Source organism: Hylobates moloch, unplaced genomic scaffold (assembly GCF_009828535.3).
Source record: "Hylobates moloch isolate HMO894 unplaced genomic scaffold, HMol_V3 SCAFFOLD_12, whole genome shotgun sequence".
NCBI classification, from domain to species: domain Eukaryota; kingdom Metazoa; phylum Chordata; class Mammalia; order Primates; family Hylobatidae; genus Hylobates; species Hylobates moloch.
The window spans coordinates 27,620,194-27,643,269 of record NW_026652287.1 but is presented as its reverse complement, the minus strand read 5'-3'; the positions used below and the strand labels follow the sequence as shown (position 1 = coordinate 27,643,269).

Here is a 23,076-nt window from a genome sequence, read left to right as displayed (position 1 = left end):
TAAATTCCTCTCATTATTTATAATTCAGCAAAGGCAGTTTTACCATGAGCCACTTATAGCTCCATATAGACATGGCTTAAATTTTATTATATCAGCTAAATGTCAGTGCACTAACTTATGCCTGTACTTCTTATATGGCTGCATTTATTTTGGGCTTTTTTTTTTTTTTTTTTTGAGACGGAGTCTTGCTCTGTCACCCAGGATGGAGTGCAGTGGCGTGATCTCGGCTAAATGCAACCTCCACCTCCCAGGTTCAAGAGATTTTCCTTCCTCGGCCTCCCGAGTAGCTAGGATTACAGGCATGCACCAGCACACCCAGATAATTTTGTATTTTTAGTGGAGATGGGGTTTCACTGTGTTGGCCAAGCTGGTCAGAAATTCCTGACCTCAGGTGATCCACCCGCCTTGGCCTCCCAGAGTGCTGGGATTACAGGTGTGAGCCACTGCGCCTGGCCATTTTTTGGTTTTTACTTGTCTAAAGTATAGCTGCTTGTCTTAGTTCATTTTTGTGTTGCTATAAAGGAATACCTGAGACGGGGTAATTGATAAAGAACAGAGGTGTATTTGGCTCATGGTTCTGCAACCTGTACAAGATGCATGGCACCAGCATCTGCTTCTGCTGAGGGCTTCAGGCTGCTATCATTCATAGTAGAAAGTAAAAGGGAGCGATAGTGTGCAGAGATCACATGGGAAGAGTGGAAGCAGTAGAGAGAAGGGAGGGAGGTGCCAGGCTCTTGCTAACGACCACCCAGCTCTCATGGAAACTAATACAGTTAGAGCCCACTTGTTACCACCAGCCATTCATGAAGGATCTGCCCCATGGCCCAAACACCTCCCATTAGACCCCACCCCCATGAGATTTGGCGGGGACAAACAAACCAAACTCTAGCACTACTCAACAAGGACAACCTATAAAAATGAGATTTTCTATAAGAGCTTTTCATTGATATAATTTTCATTGACATAATTTTATGTCAATATATAATTTTATATTTCTAGGACACATTGACCTGAATTTTTTTCCTCTATTATTTGAAGAAATCACTTATGAATCTGCATTTTTTTAATTGCACTCTGAAAAATAAGCATTGCTTTGGATGAAGTAGTGAGCTGTTGTTCCATTTCTTTTGGCCAAACCAAGACTATGACATAGTTTTATAACTATTGTGGGTCAGAAGAGCATAGCAAGCTGTCAAAATTAAAGAGAATTTTATTTACTTTTCTGCAGTTATATTTATATAGTTCTCAAAGGAACTGTTTCTTTTCTAAAACAAATAAGGAGTAAAACATTCCTGCATGTTTTTATTATTTCCCATAAGAGCCATAGGCATTTATGTTTCTGATAATTTATGCTGAAGGAAGAGTGCTTTTTAAATCTTTAGTTTTTTTTTTTTTTTTTTTTTTTTTTTTTTTACAAATTCTTCACATACATAATTTTATTTTGGGTGTGTGTGTGTGTGAATTATCACCACTTGGTTTGAAGGATGTAAGTTAATATGTAACTTAGCAATTCATTTACCTGTGAATATTTCTAGTATATTTTATAAAGTCGAGAGTCTCTATAGTATAGTGATCATAAAAGGTATTAATAGACTAAAATGTACATGAGCTTTTCTTTCTTTTTTTTTTTTTTTTCCCTTGAGACGGAGTCTTGCTCTGTCATCCAGGCTAGGTGCAGTGGCGTGATCTTTGCTCACTGCAAGCTCCGCCTGCCGGGTTCACGCCATTCTCCTGCCTCAGCCTCCTGAGTAGCTGGGACTACAGGCGCCTGCCACCACACTCGGCTAATTTTTTGTATTTTTAGTAGAGACAGGGTTTCACTGTGTTAGCCAGGATGGTCTCGATCTCCTGACCTCGTGATCCGCCCACCTTGGCCTCCCAAAGTGCTGGGATTACAGGCGTGAGCCACCATGCCCGGCCCTTCTTTCTTTTAAAAGATATAAGTATGTTCTTCATAATAGAGTTTGGCATGTGGGAGGAAACGCTCACATCAATAAATGTTTGAATCTGTATAATACTGAAGACATGCTGGACAGTATGACTCACAGTTTTTAATGTATACGACAGGCTGATTGGCTCTCAAAGGACCATCTGTCTGTAGGAACCAAGATATTGTATCCAACTACTTAAAATTACTCAATGCAGGCCGGGCGTGGTGGCTCACGCCTGAATCCCAGCACTTTAGGAGGCAGAGGTGGATGGATCACAAGGTCAGGAGATCGAGACCATCCTTGCTAACACGGTGAAACGCCGTCTCTACTAAAAATACAAAAAATTAGCCGGGTGTGGTGGCGGGTGCCTGTAGTCCCAGCTACTTGGGAGACTGAGGCAGGAGAATCACTTGAACCTGGGAGGTGGAGGTTGCAGTGGGCCGAGATCGTGCCACTGCAATCCAACCTGAGCAACAGAGCGAGACTCTGTCTCAAAAAAAAAAAAAAAAAATTTACTCAATGCAGTATCTTGTAGCTGGCTTGTGTTCTCATTCACAAGGAATAAAGTTCTGTTTGTGTCGTGCATGATACATATATTACATTTAGTTTCCCTCCAGATATTAACTTTGCTGTGTATTTTAAAAGAGAATATTTTTGGAGACAGGGAAAGACAAAGATAAGAAGGTCTAGTGGGTTGAATGGTGGCCCCCAAAAAGATATGTCCATGTTCTCATCTCTGCAGTGAGTGAATGCAACCTTATTTGGATAAAGGATCTTTGCAACTGTAATAAAGTTAAGGGTTTTGACATGAGGAGATTATACTAGATTATATGAGTAGGCTCTAAATCCAATGAGAAGGGTGTTTATGAGAGACACAAGATAAGAAGACAGACGTAGAAGGGAAGGTGATGTGAAAATGGAGGTGGAGCAGAGATGATGGGGCCACAAGCCAAGGAATGCCAAGGAATGCTCGCTGCACCAGAAGCCAGGAGAGGCATGGAATGGATGCTTCCCTAAGGCCTCTGGAAGGAGTTTGGATCTGCTGAGACCTTGATTTTGTACTTCTGGCCTTCAGATCTATGAGTGCATAGATTTCTGTTGTTTAAACCACCCAGTTTGTGGTAATTTGTTACAGCAGCCATGGGAAACCAAGACTATATTTTTCTACAGTAGTTCAGGAATGAGACAAAATTAGAATATAAGAAAATGTATTAAACTCTACACCTGGAGTATAAATAATTCTTTGCTTAAATAAATACAGCACGATGCAATCTCGGTGTGATTCATAAAGCCCTTCAAGACTGTTCAGAACCTTAGCCACTACTAGGACACGTACAATTTTTATATGAAACATAAAGAATGTCTGAGAGGTTTTTTTTTCCCCCCTTTCCTGACACCTAATCGACACCAAGTGTCCTGCAATTCAGTTCAATTCTAACAGTACCTGGAGTTAGTGTCAGCCTCCATGGGTTTAACGGGTCGGTCCCACAAGACTGCCCTCCCTTAAGACTCTAGTTGCAAATATTGGGCTTCCAGGTTGCCACACTTCTGTCAACTTGGCTATAGATTTGGGGGTCTTCACAAATCTCTTCGGGCTTAATGATTTGCTAGAATAGCTTACAGGACTCAGGAGGACACTTTCCTCATGTTTACTGTTTGATCATAAAGGGTCTGAATGAACAGCCAGTGGAAGAGGTACTTGGGGAAGTCTGGAAGTGTCCCAAGTGCAGAAGCCTCTGACCCCAGTGGAGTTGGGCTATGCCACAGTCCTGGTGCGTAGATATGTGCGTCAACCTGGAAGCTCACTGAATCTAGTAATATGGTTTGGCTGTGTCTCTACCCAAATCTCACCTTGAATTGTAATAATCCTCACATATCAAGGGCTGGGCCAGATGGAGGTAACTGAATCATGGGGGTGGTTCCCCCATACCGTTCTCATGGTAGTGAATAAGTCTCATGAGATCTGATGGTTTTATAAATGGGAGTTCCCCTGCACAAGCTCTCTTGCCTGCTGCCATGTAAGATGTGACTTTGCTGCTCCTTTGTGTTCCACCATGACTGTGAGGCCTCCGCAGCCATGTGGAACTGTGAGTCAATTAAGCATTTTTCCTTTATAAATTACCCAGCCTAGGGTATGTCTTTATTAGCAGCATGAGAACAGAATAATACATCCAGTTATTTTGAGGTTTTTGTAGGCACTGTGGTTTGAATGCGTTCCCCAACATGTGTTGGATATTTAATACCCAATGCAGTAGTGTTGGGAGGTGGGGCCTAATAAGAAGTGATTAGGGCTTGAGGGCTCTGCTTCCATGAATGGATTAATGTGTTTAATCATAAATAAACTGGGGGACGAATGGAGTGGGTTGGTTATTGAGAGAGTGGGCTGGTTATTGAGAGAGTGGGTTGCTGTAAAAGCAAGTTTGGTCCCTTCTTGCTCTCTTGCTGTCTTGCCCTTCTGCCTTCCCACATGGGATGAAGGAGCATAAAGGCCCTCACCAGATGTGAGCCCCTCAATCTTGGACTTCCCAGCCTCTAGACTGTAGGAAATACATTTTATTTTCTTTATAAATTATCCAGTCTGTGGTATTCTATAACAGCAACACAAATAGGACCAAGACACAGGCATGGCTGGTTAAATCCTTTTCCACTGGTGATTAACTCAATCTCCAGCCTCTCTTCTCTCTCTGCAGGAGGCAGGGTGGAGCTCAATGTTCCAAGCTTCTAATCAAGTCTTGGTCTTTCCAGCGAACAGCCCCCATCCTGAAGCCATATAGGGGCTTGGCCAAGAGTCATCTCATTAGAAGCCTCACAGAGAGGCTCCTGTCACTCATCACTCAGGAAATTCCAGGGGTTTTAGGAGCTCTGTTCCAGGAACCAGGGACAAAGACCAAATATCTTATGATGAAACTGCAATATCAGAATAAGTTTTTTGAATGTTTGAATAGATTGGGTTTGCTATGCATTTCTAATTAACTGAGACTTCTGTCATTGAAACTCATGAATAAAATGTTAAAATCTTCTGAAATGTAGAAAGTAAAAGCTAAACAGAGCCAAGGTGAGATGAAGTGATACTGTAAACAACCAACAGTGATGGAAATGTCCTTCTTTACATTCTATTTACAATTTTTGTTACTGAAACTGCATATAATACTTTTCCTGAGAACAAACCTTTCCCCTCTCCATTTTTAGGAAGATATTTAAAATTATGATGATTATTTCTACAGTTTTGGGAAATAGTCATTAAATCTTTTGACCCCCTCCCGTCTGAATTATAATAGTCTCTCTGTATTTTTTGGTGTTTTTTTTCCCCCACAAGAAACATTGTTACATTTTTTTCGTTTCTACTTCTCCTGAGGCCTTAGGCCCATTGTACTAACCCACCAAGGTTATGTTTAAACAGTAAGGAGCCAATTTGGCAGGACATGAAGTGGTATTAGGATGAATGATGTGTCCTTGTGGCCTGGAAAAAAATAGATGTAACTATACATATTTGCTTAATAAATGATAAAGCACATGAACCACAGATACAGTTTAAAGCAAATGGGATCTTGCCACTCTCTAATTTTGATCAAAGCACTTTTTGCATAATTACTTAGATTAGGGATTGCCATTTGCTTAATTACAATAAATATATAAGTGAAGTGTAATTAAAAGGTTGCAGTGAGGGTAATTTATTTCTGACCATTCTATGATTTTATACTTTCGCAGGACAAATAAACTTATGCTTTGCATTTTATGTACTTAGGTAGTCTGATAGTTTTGTTCAGGGTTTCCAACATTTGCAACTTTTTTTTTTTCTTTTGGGAAGTTGTGTGTTAGGGAGTCATATTCTCATTACCCTCGTTACAAGCTTCTCAATAACCACCATATTATCTTCCAAGATGCACATTTTCTTCCTTATTAAAAAATGGAGCACGTTTTACAATCATACACACACACACAGACACACACACACTTCGTGGAGTGTTTCTGACTTCTTTGCCCCACCCCTACCATTGCAGTTATTCAGTTGACGATGCCCTTTCAAATGAGGGCCATTTTAGAACAAAGAATAGTCTGTTGACTTTGTTTTAAATGGTGGCACCATGCATCTCCCTTGGGCCTGCTGGGATGTTAAATGGTGAGCCCAGCAGGGAGGAGGCCCTTGATGGTGCCCATAGCTTGGTGCAATCAAGGTGAAGTGGATGGAGAGTTCCTGATACTGATTAAAATAAGCACCGAATGCACAACATGTGGCCATTTGTAAACTCATTTCTCATTTCACACACGTTACTGTGCTTTGCCTTCCTGGCTGCATTTGTTGGCCCAGTATGTCCTCATTTACTAGATGCTGAAACAAATAGTGACTATCAAACAAATATTGGAGCAGGGACCCGACTCCGGTCATCTGCCTTCTGATTCCCCACTGATTTTACCCCATCACCCTGCTGCCATCCCTGAGATGTAGCAGGGCAGCCTTGGCCACTCTCTTCTTCCTGTGGATTGTACTAGATTGCCCCTCGTCTTTAAATGTTGAGGACTCAGCCGGGTGTGGTGGCTCACGTCTATAATCCCAGCACTTGGGGAGGCCAAGGCGGGTGGATCAGTTGAGGTCAGGAGTTCAAGACTAGCATGGCCAACATGGAGAAACCCTGTCTCTACTAAAAATACAAAAAAAATTAGCTGGATGTTGTGGCAGGTGCCTGTAATCCCAGCTACTCAGGAGACTGAGGCAGGAGAATCACTTGAACCCAGGAAGCAGAGGCTGTGGTGAGCCAAGATTGTGCCACTGCACTCCAGCCTGGGCAACAGAGTGAGACTCTGTCTCAAAAAAAAAAAAAAAAAAAAAAGTTGAAGACCCATGGTCCACGTTATAATCATTGTTTTCTTCCCTCTGTAAGACTTGCAGAATCAAAGGCTCACCTCTGGCTCTCCCTTCCCCTGACTCCAGCAAAACCCAAACACACTCTTTATCCTTTTCCACAAAAATAAAAAAGAAAATAAAAGCTAAAAAGATATTTTCTTTTTAGACGTAAACTGAAAATTCTAAGCCCCCCCCCCAGCCAATTAAATGGACCCCTTTTCTTGGCCAAGGTCATTCCTAAGTTAACCTGAAAAACTCGCTCAGGCCATGGTGGGAAGTGGAGATTGGACATGCTTCATTATACCCTCATCCCTTTGAAATTCAGGCACAACCGACCAGTATTTAACATTAAAACAGACCTTAGTAAGACTGACAAAGCAGACTCTTTGTAGCAATAAGATACCAACATGACAGCAGGCTCTAAAAGAAGTCAGGCCGGGTGTGATGGCTCATGCCTGTAATCCTAATAACACTTTGGGAAGCTGAGGCGATTGGATTGTCTCTGTTCAGGAGTTTGAGACCAGCCTCAGCAACATGGTGAAACCCTGTCTCTGTTAAAAAATACAAAAATAAGCCAGGTGTGGTGGCGCACACCTGTAATCCCAGCTACTCGGGAGGCTGAGGCAAGAAAATAGCTTGAACCCAGGAGGCGGAGGTTGCAGTGAGCCGAGATGGCACCACTACACTCCAGCCTGGGTGACAGCATGAGACTCCAAAAACAAATACAAAAAAAAAAAGAAGTCAAAGTATTTTACCCCAAAATATATTTCTTTGACATAAATTTTGAAATGCCAAGCAAAGTTGTCACGTAGGGGGAAAAATCTATATTCTGTAGATAAATTCTCTTCCCTTTCCCTTTTTCCTGATCTAGAAGAGAATTAATCACTTTTTTTTTTTTTTTTTTTGGGGGAGGGGTTTTTTTTTTTTCCCCGGGGGGGGGGGAGTGGTGCGATCTCAACTCAATGCAACCTTCGCCTCCCAGGTTCAAGCAATTCTCCTGCCTCAGCCTCCCGAGTAGCAGGGGATTATAGGCGCCCACCGCCATGTCTGGCTAATTTTTGTATTGTTTTAGTAGAGATAGGGTTTCACCATGGTGGCCAGGCTGGTCTCGAACTCCTGACCTCAGGTAATCCGCTCACCTCGGCCTCCCAAAGTGCTGGAATTACAGGTGTGAGCCATGGCGCCGGCCTGGCACCTTTTTAAGTCTGATAAGAAACATTTAAAGGAGCTTCATCTGCAAAATAAAACCTTGGTCTCCACAATCCCTTATCTTAACTCAGACAATTCCAGGAATCAATTGATTCCAGATCTTTAAATAAACTCTTTCAACCAGTTGCCAATCACGAAATCTTGGAATCCACCTGTGACCTGGAAACAACGCCCCCCCAACACCCCCACCACTTTTGAGTTATCCTGGACCAAACCAATGTACATTGTACAGGTATCGATTGGCATCTTAGTCTCCCTGCAATGTATGAAACCAAGCTGTAGCCTGAGCACCTTGGACACGTGTTCTCCAGACCTTCTGAGGCTGTGTCACAGGCATTCCTTAACCTTGGCAAAATAAATTTCTAAATTGATTGAGACCTATCTCAATACTTTTTGACTTACATAGATTTTCTTCTAGATTCTCATGCTTGACTCTAAAACATTCATTTTCACGGGTTTATGATGGCACTAATCTTTTGTTTATTTTTTTTCTATCAAAAACACTCTGCTGTTGGCAGTTTTTCCTATGTTAAGATTTTTTTTTAAGTTTAGGATTTTTTGGTTTAATAATCTCTGATTCTAAAGCAGTTTACATATGTATAATTTTAACAGTAATGGTGGCATAGAAATGTTCTCCCCTGAAGAAAGGAACTAAGTTTATTACACAGTTTAGGTTTAGTCAAAGCCTTAAAAGAATTCGTTTGAGACGTAGCCTCAATTATCTTTAGGATCAGCTTTGAATTTGCAGTATTACAGATGCAAAATGAGTATCATTGTTGGACTGTTCTTGCAATTTGGCAATAACTGTCCCCACAGACTCATTTACTTACTTTGTAGCACATCTTCCTTTATTTTTACACCTCTGCGACTTGTGCAGAAGTTATTTTAATTTCTATTTAATATATATCGAAATTGAAATATGAAGTGTGGCGTCTAATAATAACTTAGTTTGCTATTTTTATATGCCAGCTTTGTGTTAAGTGTTTACATTGTCTTTTGACACATTGTCTTTTTAAATCTTCACAATAGCCTTTGAGAAAGATACTCTTTTACCCTCATTTGACATAAGGGAGGTGAGGTTTTAAGAGGTTAAAGGATGCTTAATACCATATATCTTGTAAGAGTTGGAACCAAGTCCGGTGCCTTCCAGATAAAGATATTGGGAGGAGGAAATGTGAGCAGAGAATCTGTGAGAAGTAATGGGGATGGGACCAGAAGAGATGGGCTGTCTTTTTCACATGGGTGGTGTATTAGGGTTCTCCAGAGGGAGAGAACTAATAGGATAGATGAATGTATGAAGGGGAATTTATTAAGGAGTATTGACTCACATGATCGTTAGGTGAAATTCCACAATAGGCTGTCTGCAAGCTGAGAGGCAAGGAAGCCAGTCTGAGTCCCAGAACCTCAAAAGTAGGGAAGTCAACAGTGCAGTCTTCAGTCTATAGCTGAAGGCCCACAAGCCCCTGGCAAACTACTGGTCTAAGTCCAAGAGTCCGAAAGCTGAAGAACATGGAGTCCGATGTTCGAGGGCAGGAAGCATCCAGCATGGGAGACAGATGAAGGCCAGAAGACTCAGCAAGTCTGCTCTTTCCACCTTCTTCTGCCTGCTTTATTCTGGCCATGCTGGCTGCTGATTAGATGGTGCCCACCCAGATTAAGGGTGGGTCTGCCTCTCCCAGTCCACTGACTCAAATGTTAATCTCGTTTGGCAGCACCCTCACAGACACAGCCAGAAACAATACTTTGCATTCTTCAGTTCAATCAAGTAGACACTCAATATTAACCATCACAGATGGGAAGCCAATGGGAGCAGAGTTAGAGATGCATGTGACTCTTTTTGGAGCTAGGCTGGTGTCTTTGAGGCTTCCTAATTAATTTAGTCCATTGCTTGCATTAGTGCACAGTTTGACTTAACCATGCCATGCAGACACCAACGTAAAAGGTGTGTGGCTTAAAAAAGAAATTGTTTCTTGAAGTCTACCAGTTTTAAAATTCTTAAAATGGGAGGTTGGATTAAGGTGACCTGTAAGATCTTTTTCAGAACTGGCACCTTGTAATTTACAGGAACTGTTAAAGATGGGTGGAATAGATTCCAAAGCTAAGATTTGAAACTTAAACTAAATTTGAAATTTAAGATTGGAATTTGAGGCCCAGTGCAGTGGTTCATGCCTGTAATCCTAGCACTTTGGGCAATCAAGGTGGGAGGATTGCTTGAGCCCAGGAGTTGGAGAGCAGCCTGCGCAACATGGTGAAACCCCATCTCAAGAAAAAATACAAAAATTAACTAGGCATGGTGGTATGCACCTGTATTCCGAGCTACTCAGGAGGCTCAGGTGCGAGGATCACTTGAGCCCAGGAGGCAGAGGTTGCAGTGAGCCGAGATAGCATCACTGCACTCCAGCTTGGGCAACAAAGTGAGACTGTATCTGAAAAAAAAAAAAAAAAAAAAAAAGATTTGAATTTTATGATTTTTTGCCCTCCTTTCTCTATTTTTGAAAATTTTTTTTAAACCCATTTTCTTTTCAGGAATATTACTGTATTTTAATTAGGTATTAGACAACATTTTTGTAGCAATACTATCACACCAATACAAACCTATCTTCTTTTTTCTCTAGGCCCTGCAGGAGCAGCCAAAGATGTGTAAGTATTGAATATTAATCATTTTATAAGCTGTCTTTCTGAGGAAGTTGCTGTTTTTCATGCTTATGACCTTTAGATCTCTGTGGGTATGGCTGAAAAGACATGGAAATACTTTGTGTATAATGCACATGTCAAGATGATCATTGTAACTAAAGTGCTATTCGGAGAATGTTCTTTGTGCTTTTCATTAGCCTTTCAGTTGCCTGGGCACTTTAACTCAGGATCTTAAGAAGGGGAAATGTTGAATTGTGTTTCCATCCCAACAGGTATAGAGATTTTTTTTTTCTTTTAGTTAAAAGCAAGTGATTATAGGAGAAATAAGCATGTAGCTCCTATGACTATGCAGTGTTTTAGAGTTAGCTGGGGAGGAAAGGCTGGGGCCAAGCAGTTACCAAGTGTACATTGAATTGTTTTAAAGTTGATGACTAGATATTCGAATGAATATATAGGGCCATTCAACATAGTCACCATTGAGCTATCTGTAGAGCACAGGACATTTAATAGTAGGCATCTCCCTGTGGAGAGATCTGGAGCTCAGGAGCATTCAGGATTTCCATGCCCCTTCTCTCTGCATCCTCCTGCCTCTAATCTAGCTATAGCAAGGATACTGCAGCAGTTCACTCTTTAAGAACATTTCTGGTTACCCAGTGAAGGGTGGGATCAACTCTCTCACCCAAAACTGGGTTGGATGTCAAGACCGATTCACCACATCTCAGGAGGGTGTGGAAAGATGTATTGCTCACATGAGGCTTTCTGGGGAGAGCGGGGAAGCCATCCAAACGAGTCTGGTTTTTATTTTGGTTGGAGAGTGGGCTGGGGTGAGGCTACTTATGAATGGGCAGAGGTTTGATCTTCCTGTTGGCACAGGGAAGAAGTGCCCCCATTTACTGGCTTACACAGATGTGGGGCAAAAGGGGAGTAATGGGGCTCGAAAGCCGTCAATGGTCAAATATCAAAAATAGGGCCAGGTGTGGTGGTGCACGCCTGTAATCCGAGCACTTTGGGAGGCTGAGGCGGGTGGATCACTTGAGGTCAGGAGTTCAAGACCAGCCTGGCCAACATGGTGAAACCCTGTCTCTACTAAAAATATAAAAAATTAGCCAGGCATGGTGTCGGGCCCCTGTAATCCCAGCTACTTGGGAGGCTGAGGCAGGAGGATTGCTTGAACTGGGAAGGTGGAGGTTGCAGTGAGCTGAGATCATACCACTGCCTGGCTGACAGAGCCAGACTCTGTCTCAAAAAAAAAAAAGAAAAAAAGAGTCAGACTTTCTTATTTCTTATTACAAAGAATTTAGAGAAGATGAGAATGGAATTGTAAAGCTTTCTGGGAATTAAATATTTAAATATACATTTTTAAAATTAGGACTTTAGATACAAAGGAAGCAGTAATTGATGGCTTCTAGCTCCTGGTTGCTTTGTTGGAGTTTATTACCTAAACATTTAGCAACAGTGAGTTCTGCACCCTGACCGTATTCCTATTATTGCAATATTTCAGTCTCTCCTTCAGTCTCTCCCTTCGACTTCTATATGTGTTGCCAGATTAATTTTCCTCAAGCACTGCCCTGCACTTGTATAGGACCTTTGCTCAAAACCTTTCAATTATTCCCATCGTCCTTTGGTCTGAACCCAGGATTTATTAGGAATAGGAAGAGCATTTATGTTTTAGCCTCAAACCGACTGGCTCACATGGCGTGGGAGGAGATGCTGCAGTGGGGAGTGAGCAGAGCCCAGGGCTGGGAGGGCTGTGCAGAGCTGCTCCAGGCCTCTGTTCTCAGGGGCTCCTGCGACCTCATGTTTCTTGCTCCTGTCCTTGTGTTTTGCTGTGCCCACTGCCTGGAATGGCCCTTTCCCTTTCTGTTTGTAGAAATGCCATCTGTTCTGTAGGCCATGTGTGTTATCCTTCGTGAGAAGTATTTCCTGGCTCTCTCAGCTGCATAGCGTGTCTTTCTCCTCAGAACCTTCACAGCATTTTGGACCTTTCTTGTGGGGCATCGTGTTGGGCATATCGTAGTTCTTCATGTTCTTGTCTTTTCTCCCCTGGGGACTGAGAGTGGAGAAATGCCTTACCCATTTTATTGCGCTCTAGAGTTATTCATGTCATGCTTTGATCATAGTTTGTGTTGAATAAATAGTTGTTGAATCAATTCCATCATTGCTCTTTAAGGACGGAGTGATTTCATGACTCTTTCTTTTTCTAATAAAATTTAGTGATGATTTTGTCAACAGAATTAACCGTTCCAGGATGTGAGATGCCATTTAACTACTTAACTATTTCACCATTTAAAATCCTGAATTCTTCAGATTTAGGTTTTCTATGACTGTACCTCATTCTATGTCCTATAACTTTAAAATAATGTAATTTATTAAATAAATGACACTTTAAAAACAAATGCAGTCAATTTAACTGGAAAAAGTTAAAGAACATTATAATATTACTTTTCCTTACACAAAAGGCATATTCAAACACGTTCAATTTTTTAAGTGGAAGCTATAGATTTATAAATCTTGAGTATAATACTAGGTGATGCCATGAATGAATGACGAGCTAAGAAATTAAGATGACTTAATTTTTTTATTATGCACATTAAAATTTTTTTTTAAATCTAAACAGACTGATCCCAAACCAGAAGAATTGGCCAAAATAGTAGAATAAGTACTGAGAGTAAAGAACTTAGAATAGGGCAAACACAATATTATGCAGACCACAGGAAAGTCTTTTTGGGAAAATGGTTGTTATTTTTGGAAGCCGGAAATACTATACATTTAAAAAGTAAATTCTCTAGGAAAGGTCTGCAATTTTTACTGCTCCTCCTTTTTTCTTATTTATTTGCTGTTTTCTATAGGTGAGAAGTCCTTATATAATAACAAATAAAATGATGTATCTATCCTGAAGTAGATCACTGTCTACTAGGGACCAAAATACAGTGTGATAAGTGCTAATTATTCCAGTGTTCAGAATTTAATGCTGGTCTTGGAATTGAAGGATGAACAAGAGTTCATGCAGAAAAGGGGAAAAATGGCAACCCAGGGCAGAGGACAAGCATGAAAAAAGGCATGGGAGTGCAAGAGGACAGTAGGTCTGGGACCCGCCAGCCAGGTGGTGTCCCCTGGAGCCTGTGGTACAGTCCAGGCAGAAGTGAAAGATGAGATTGATGGGCAGGGCTGGCTTGTGAAGGGCCTTGGGTACAAGGCCAATAATTGTGCTTTTTTTTTTTTTTATGCATTGAAGGGCTGATAGAGATTTTAAGGTGGAGGAATTAAATGATTATGTTTGAGTTTTACGGCAGTAACTCCCAAAGCAGTGTGACACATGGGATGAGGGAGGGTGCAGGCACAGAGGAATAATGGAAGTGAGGCTACAAGAGGGTCAGATGGCAGAGGGAAAGGAGAAGAGGTGATACAAACAAGACGCATTAGAAAATGCAATTAATAAGATTTGTTTAATGACTGAATGGGGAAGGAAAGGAAAGGAAACTCTGAGGATAATGCTGTAGTCAAACTTGAGCCAAGGGAAGCTATGGCTGATAGTCCAAAGAGGTCATGGGGGGCTGAAGGAGGAAGAGAAGTCATTGCCTGTGTCATGATGGCCACATTGGTCACCCTGGGGACTGTAGTTTCAGTTGAGCAGGGTGAATGATAACCAAGTCAAAGTGGAAGTGAGCCAGGTGCAAGGAAGTGGAGAGAGTGATGTGGGTCTTTGGTTTTACGCTGTTTGGCAGTAAGGAATGGAGGGATGTTGGTGGCTTTAAGAGGAGGCAAATTTTCAAAATATACTATATTATAAAAAGAATACCAAGGAAATTTGGAAAGTACAGGAAAGTATTTTTTAAGAGAAAAATTTGGCTGGGCGCGGTGGCTCACGCTTGTAATCCCAGCACTTTGGGAGGCCGAGGCGGGCGGATCACGAGGTCAGGAGATCGAGACCACGATGAAACCCCATCTCTACTAAAAAATACAAAAAATTAGCCGGGCGTGGTGGCGGGCGTCTGTAGTCCCAGCTACTCGGAGAGGTTGAGGCAGGAGAATGGCGTGAACCCGGGAGGCGGAGCTTGCAGTGAGCCGAGGTTGCGCCACTGCACTCCAGCCTGGGCGACAGAGCGAGACTCCGTCTCAAAAAAAAAAAAGAAAAATTCAGTTACTATTCTACCACCAGAGACATTATGAACATTTTACACTTCAAGTGTTTTTTGGTTAGTTGTTTCTGCCCAATTGTGAGTATGGTTGATTTTGTGTATGGAGGTTTGTTTTTCCTTTTGCCTTTTTTTAAAAAATTATTTTTTGGCATGGAGGAGGCATGGATATTGCTGTAGGCTAAAAGACACGAACCAGGAGAGTAAGAAAAGCTGATGGTGGTTTGGGGAGGGGGTTTTTCTCTGGTGGTGGAGAGAATAATGATGCATGTAGATCCTATGACAGGCTAGAGAACTCAAAACCTAGCCAGGTTAACCTTCAAAACTTGAAAGCATGATTGACAATGTCTAGAAACTTAATCACCATAAGAAAAAGCCTACATGCGTATCAGAAAACAAGCCTTTCTTTTCCTCTCTTTCTGTCTCTTTGAAATTAAATCACAGTGCAGTAACACACTGAACAAAACAAACAAAAAAGTAAATTCAGGGTAATGACATTCAGCTGCTTTCACAAACCTGCGAATATCAACCATGTTCTTATTTTAGTGTAGCAGATTCTCAGCTATTTGGCACAAATAGGCTGCGTTGGGATATTTTTGGTAGGAAATGGCAGAAGCCCAGTTTAAACTGGCCTAAACAAACAAACACAAAGGAATTTATTGGCATGTGGAGTGGAAAAGCTCCAGGGACTTGGCTGTAGTCACAGCTGGATCCAGGTGATCAAAAACTCTCTTCTCTGCTTTCATCTTCATTCTTAGGCAGCTTTCCTCAAGTGGTGACAAACAGGACCAGTTTATATCTTGTCAGCTTCGTAATTCCTGTGGAAAAAAACAGCTTCTTTTTCCTTGTAGTTTGATCAAAAGTCCTGGGGCTGGGCTCTCCTGGCCCGTTGGGGTCGTGTTCCTATCTCTGAATCAGTCAGTGGGCCAGGAGAATGTGGGGTTCTCATTGGCCAGGCTGCGGTCATGTGCTCACCACTGGAGCCAATCAGTATCATTAGCCCCACCTAACCATATGGCCAAAGAGCAGGAGAGGGGTGATTCCCCACAGAAAAATTAGGATGCAGTTACCAAAAAAAGGGGAGAAATTGTAAGTGGGCAAGCAGAAACAATTGGAATTTAATTGAAAACATTTTTTTTTTTTTTTTTTTTTGTGGATCAGTTTTCGTGTTAAGTCTTGATTTAAAGTTTAAGCAATATTTATAAGAATATTATGACTATGTTTCCAATAAGAAACAGTATTAAGTAAGTTGACTCAAATATAATGTTTGCTGTTGAAAATAAAAAACCATAGCTACTCAATGTAAACAATAAACAATGTAATTCAAATACTTCTTTCACTTAAAACATATGAAGTGAATTTTATTGAGATTCTTTCCTTGGCAAAGCTATTTTATTATTATGGAAGGTAGCAAATATAGAGAAAAATATTTTGGAATGAAATAACATAAAACCCATTGGCAATTTGTTTTTGTTTTTGTGTTTGGAAGAAAGAAATGATGAATCTTTTCTTTTGAGTTTCTTGGGATCCTTTATAAATTTCCCATGTCTAATGCACCCATGTCAGCTGAGCCCTCTCTGCTCCACGGAGATACAGACCTTAGGGTATCTGATGGGCTCTTTTCTCATCCGTGTAGTAGAAGGTAACGCTGTCTTCTGAGGGTGAAGAGGATGGGGTTGAAGTAGCATTGAAAAAGCCTGCATTTTGGAAGCAGAGAGACCTGTGTTTAAAATTCCCTTCACCATTTACTAGCTGTGTTACATTGTGTCCTTAGTATAATTATCTGTGAAATTGGGATAATATAATAACTGTGCAGGGTAATCATCTTCATCATCATCATTCTTACAGTAATAGCTAATCTTTACTGAGGACTGTGCACCATACACTGATTTCCAGCATTTTCTGTACATTATCTCTTTCCATACCCATGATAATCTGATGGACAGAATAATGATGTTTCATTTTACAAGTGAGGAGATGGGGAGCACAGAGAGCTGAAGTAGCTGCTGGAGGGACAGATTACAAATACAGTATATTTAATATCCTAGGAAAATGCTTGGCATTATGCTTGTTGCCCCTGGTGAATAACAGCTAGAATTATTAGTTAGTTTAAAATGTTGTTGAAGAAATTTGGCAGGGCCTCTGACATGAATACTTGATGGCAGAAGACCCAGCATATTGAGGGCCTGGCTGTGGTTAGGAATCATATATTCCCATTGGTAGCCACGATGAGATTTTCCTTAGGTTGGACCCTGTGAAATAGGAGCAGGAAGAGAGAAAGCAGATGGACGGATTCATCCAGGGATGGAGAGGAATAGGTGGTGACCAGCAAGTGCCGCAGAAATACTTGACTGTAAGACACGTGCTAGGGAGAGAGGGAAGGGTAGCATGAGGGGCTGATGGATAGGGAGGATGGGGAGGGATGGATGAACTGGAGCTGATGTTGCAATAAGAAAGCAGCCTTCTTGGGAATGATGGGACTATCGAAAGGAGGATTTTTTTTTCCTCCCTAGAGAGTGGGATTTTCTACTCTAAAATGTGGTAAAATAGTTCCAGGAACTAAGCTCCATGGAGCAGCCATGGGAGTATGTTAGCAGAGCAGCACAGAAGTCGTTGGGATAGAGGAAGTCAGCAAAATATGAGGTGAGAGGTTGGATGGGTGATTTTCACGAATTTCTTTTTTTTTTTTTTTTCAGAGTCTTGCTCTGTTGCCCAGGCTGAAGTGCAGTGGCGCTATCTCAACTCACTGCAACCTCTGCCTCCCGGGTTCAAGTAATTCTCCTGCCTCAGCCTCCCGAGTAGCTGGGATTACAAGCGCGTGTCACCCAGCCCAGCTGACTTTTGTATTTTTAGTAGAGTCGGGAGTTCGCCATATTGGCCAGGCTGGTCTCGAATTCCTGACCTTGTGATCCGCCCGCCTTGGCCTCCCAAAGTGCTGGGATTATAGGTGTGCCCCACTGCACATGGCCATTTTCATGGAGTTTTAAATTGACCAAGATAATGGTGCTTAGACAGAAAAACTTTGGGTCAGGGTCAAAATCTTTGGTGCACTGGGGACAGTTATGGCAGGGTGTAGACTCCAGAGAGGAGAGGTTCTGAGTGAAAATGAAATGGCCCCACCTGTAAGAGCTCTGTGGGGAGATGAGGAGCATGCTGGCTTCATCTCCTGTTAGGAGAAGCTGGGATAGGTGAGAACAAGATGCATATTCTTGAGGTTTTGAGAAAAGTGGTGCCAGCAAGGAAAAGCAAAATTTCTTAAGGTAAGGAGATGAAGAGTGCACCCTTGCCTTATAGCAAATGATGCTTTTACAACCAATTCTGAAATATTCCTAACACTGTGCGCTCCTTAGTAAGAGAATAACTAGGAGGAGAGCCAGAGAGGACAGGGAATTTGCAGTCCAGCTCTTGATCCCTTGCTTCTGGACAAAGAGAAGTTGAAAAAATTCCTTTGAAGTGAATGTTGCTCATGTTCTTCAGTTATACACTCTGGAAGAAAGAAAGGGACTAATATTGGCCAATGGGCTCATCCAGGGAGAGTGATCAAAAGAACACTGTCCAAAGAAGTTTTGAAATTGGGAAGAAATGAATGATATTAAACATAGGCCAAAACAGCCAATGGTAAAACATAATGCATTGTGTAATTAAGGGTTTGCAAGAATGGATTGAAACCACCCCAAGGAGCAGGAACCATTATGAAAACATGTTATAAAGAAAATTAAATAATTACATTTTATCTGGAGAATTGTAGTGTAGATGGAAGTAAACACAATCAATTAATAAACCTATTCCAGAAGGTTATCATGAATGGTAACTAGAAACAGATCAGGAGAGCCATGGTCTCCAGGGTTTCCATATTCAATTTTTATTGTTTGCGAATCAAAATAAGTTTAGCCTCTTTAATGACACTGCAAATAATGGAAAAAGAAAAGACTACAGGCTTTTTTTTTTTTTTTTTTTTTTTGCTTTTTAGATCAGCTCTAATAAGAATAGCTGTATATTTAGAACATTTTTTCTTGATGAGTAAGTAAAAAATAAATAATTTCTTTGCCACATAACTTTGTTAGTTCTGGAAGCCTAAGGGAAGTGAGAACTTTCTGAATTTTCAGGCAAGTTGTAGCAGGGATGACTTGAGAGCTGCTGTTTCGAATGGCTGGCTGCTATCTAATATTTGTCATCTGTATTTGTCCTTGATCATGACATGGTTCCATTATTTCACTGTTAAAATCTTTAGGTCACTTGGGATAGCTGTTTTATACAACCCAGAATCTAAGTAAATGTAATGATGAAAGATTTTGACTACCATATATTACTGAGGAAGAAAAAGATCCATATTTTATATATTAACTTTGAATAAGGTTTCACTTAATGAAAGTGATAGTTATTGATTAGATAAATCATAGTAATATAAAATGATTGTAAGGTTGAGGTGTTCCATGCAGATATTTGGTTTTAAATAGGCATGCAAAAAATACATTAATTAAAAAAAGGCCAGGTAGGTGAAAGCCCACCCACCCCAAAGAGCAGCCACAGAGACATGGTCGTTTTGGAGGCAGCCAACCTTCCAGAACCCCAACCTACAAGAAGGCAGAGCTTATTTATGATTGGAGAGACATTCAGTGTCTCTGGTTCATTCAGAAAAAGTCTGTGACCCCAGTGTAAAACAGAAGGGTGCATAACTACCTAGAGAATCTGGATCAGCACTGCTATTCACCCTGAGAAGGGTAAGAATCTGGATCAGCACTGCTATTCACCCTGAGAAGGGTAAGAAGAGCACCTGGCTGGTTTTAGTAAGTTCACAGGAAGTGAGCTACAAGTGGAATTAATAGAAACTCTGAGACAGAGGAAACCTGAAGCCATCCATCTGTAATGTTAGTTGCAGTGGTTGCCTTTGGTCAGTTGCTTTTTTTTCTTTTCTTCTTTCTTTTTCTTGCATGCCAAGTGTCAAGCCAACTTTGGTAAGGTACATATCACTAAACAGTATCTTACTCTACAAGAGTGAGTCGTGTTTAAACCATCAACTGAGGATCTATCTTTTCAACAATCCCAAAAGATGTTCAAAGTGGGGAGAATATGAGTTACGGGGGTCACCTTGAATAACACTTGTTTCTGCAAACAGTTTTATTAATGCTATGACTGAAAGTCTGAGTCAGAGCCCTGTGAGTGTGTGACCTTAGGCTAGGAGATGATTATGATACTCAGCGAGTGGCTTGAACCTCGACTCATTCTTTCTCCTTGATCCCCTGTTCTTTGCTAAAGGAAGCGACATTTTTTGCTAACAAAAGGAGACCTGATTTTAGTTGAATGCCCAATGTACTTTCTCTGCGTGCGTGTGTGTGTGTGTGTGTGTGTGTGTGTGTGTGTGTGTGTGTGTGTGTGTGAGAGAGAGAGAGAGAGACAGACAGACAGACAGACAGAGACAGACACAGGGTCTTGCTGTGTTGCCCAGGTGAGTGGTGCGATCATGACTCACTGTAACCTTGACCTCCCAGGCTCAGACAGTCTTCCCATTTCAGCCTCCTGAGTAGCTGGGACTACAGGTGCAAGCCAGCATGCTTGGCTATTTTATTTTGTATTTTTTGAAGAAACAGGGTCTCCCTTTGTTGCCCCAGCTGATCTTGAACTGCTGGGCTCAAGATATCTGTCTGCCTTGGCTGCCTGAAGTGCTGAGATTACAGATGTGAGACACTGTGCTGGGCTCAGTGTATTTTTTAAACTTGGTCCAAATTGGTGAATACATGTTCTGTGGTTCTTAGGGAACGTTCTCGTGGCTTAAAAGGTTTTATAGCTGGGTGTGGTGGCGCATGTTTGGAGTCCCAGCCACTCAGGAGGCTAAGGTGGGAGGATCACTTGAGCTGAGGAGTTCGAGACCAGTCTAGGCAACATAGTGAGACTCCATCTCTACAAAACCAAAAAAACATATGTTAGCCAGGTGCGGGGTGTGCGCCTGTGGTCCCAGCTACTAGGGAGGCTGAGGTGGGAGCATCGCTTGAGCCTGAGAGGTTGAGGCTGCAGTGAGCTATGATTGTGCCACTGCTCTCCAGCCTAGGCTACAGAGCAAGACCTTGTCTCAGAAAAAAAACAAAACAATAATAAAAAATAAATAAATACAAGGTTTTCCTGATAAGATGGTATTTGAGGTTATGATTAAAAAATATTTCACTCTTACATTTTTTCAAATGTTGCATTACTGTCCACAAATTTTTCAAATGGTATAGATGAGGAGAAACAAAACGTTGTCTTGATACCAGAGAAAGCAATTTACCGATAGGTTTTCAGTCATGCTTACCCTGGAAAAACAAGCTTATTACACAAGTTTATAGTAGTGGCTCGTGTGTAACTAGAAAATGGAATCACTGCTCAGTAAAATTAATGTAAATCCTTTAGTACTGGCGTCCTCCAGCACTCTTTGGACTCCGGAAGTCAGTCTTCCTTCTAAGATTGGCTGTGGGCACAGCTGTAAAGCGGATGATGTTTCAACCAAACCCCAGCCCTTGGTTCCAGTCCCTTCCCTTGGGTCTTCCTTCCCCTTTCACTTCTCTAATGGACTTAATGTCTAGCATAGCTCCCCTAGCAAGAGCAGAATTTGTCTTGATGTGCCATGTGCTTGTTTCCAGATTACCCTTGCTCCCTTGGTAATTTGGGCTAGTTTCTCTTCCCCTGCATTGGCACCAACGTTTGACTCCATGGTTGTGAAATTGGAGAAGTCCTGATAAGCCTCAATTCTTGGGGCCAGGCCAGAAGAGGTGGGAGGGAAACTGGTAGAATTCACCTTTTACTTTTTGTTTCTAGGTGATTTGGTTTATGGCACCTGATCCCTTATCTCCTCTAACTCTGCATTTTGGTTCTCTTGGTATAAGCCTTATTTTCAAGGTTTCTTCCCCATTTATAGTAGATTAAAGGGTACTCTTTTTGTCCCCAAGTTGCTTCTCTCCCATTTTCCAGTTTTTAGTGTGTTAGCTTATGGGTGTCTGGGCATTGCTTCCTGAATTATGCCCTCCACCCCAGGAGGCTGTTATTTAGAGGTGGATTACTACTGGCTGGGCACAGTGGCTGACACCTGTAATCTCAGCACTTTGGGAGGCCAAGGCGGGCAGATCACTTGGGGTCAGGAGTTCAAGACCAGCCTGGCCAACATGGTGAGTCCCCATCTCTACTAAAAATACAAAAATTAGTCAGGCTTGGTGGTTTGTGCCTATAGTCCCAGGTACTTGGGAGGCTGAGGTAGGAGAATCGCTTGAACCCGGGAGGCGGAGGTTGCAGTGAACTGAGATCGTGCCACTGCACTCCAGTCGGGGCAACACAGCCAGACTCCTTCTCCAGAAAAAAAAAAAAAAAAGGTTGCGATTATACTATGAGAGATTTATCCTGGTTGTTGTATGTCCACTTGCTCCTTTTCTATGGGAGCAAGATTATGTTTAAACTGAGTTTGTAGAGATATTTGGACCAATTAACTCCCAAAGAGTGTGATCAAGTGCAGCAGGACAGTTTGACCTCTTTTCTGGTTTCAGCCACCATGAATTAGCCTCGTCTTCACTTTATCTCCTCCAGCACAGAATAATTCAATCTCCAGGCCCTGCTCTCTGAGGGAAGATTCTAGAGGGTGAAGTCATCTCATTCCTTGCTCTTACTGATCTGCATTAGGACTGACTGCAGAAACTAGGGCCTTGCTCCCTCCTTCTGAGGACCTTCTGGGCCCTATCAGTGGCTGCTATTCTCACAAGGCTGGGGAGGGTGTGGCTCTGTGTTCTTCTCTCCCTCCCCATTTCTTTCTCTGGTTTGGGGGACAAATTTTGCAGTCCATCAGCAATCACAGCTGCAGACCATGCAGTGGTCACTGCCCTACAACTGGAGCTGTAGTGACCAGAAAAGAAAATAATCACATCCTTGGTGAAGAACGGAGTGGCTCATCCAGGAGCTTATGTGGCTGTGGATGTTCTGGCCTGAGCATGACCATTTCCAGCAAGACATTGTGGATCCTCAGGGCTGAAGAAGGACCAGACACTATTTTTATAACTTCTGAAACCTGACAGAAATCTACGTGTGCCTACAGTGATGTGTATCTGTAAATGTAAAATTTATTTGCCTTTGATTTGAATGACATAAGCTACCTGTGGGCATCTCAGTTACCCCATGCTCATCAGAAGCTCCTTTTGGCACTTACATGTCTAAGAAAATATTGACAAGTGAATTATTATAATTATTATTTCTTGAGATGGGGCCTTGCTCTTTCACCCAGGCTGGAGTGCGGTGGCATGATCTCAGCTTACTGCAACCACTGTCTCCTGGGCTCAGGTGAACATCTGGGTTGCCTCATCTTAGATCT

General features: G+C 41.8%; 1 protein-coding gene across 2 annotated transcripts in view; it reads left to right on the top strand.

The window, feature by feature from the left end:
- The window catches only part of CUNH12orf75 (chromosome unknown C12orf75 homolog), a 40,160-nt gene that overhangs the window by 7,438 nt on the left and 9,646 nt on the right, over positions 1-23,076 (top strand). For both annotated transcript variants that reach the window (XM_032168824.2, XM_032168823.2), the window contains exon 2: positions 10,599-10,623. In XM_032168824.2, the coding sequence (XP_032024715.1) occupies positions 10,599-10,623 (25 nt within the window). The remainder of the gene's footprint in view (positions 1-10,598; positions 10,624-23,076) is intronic.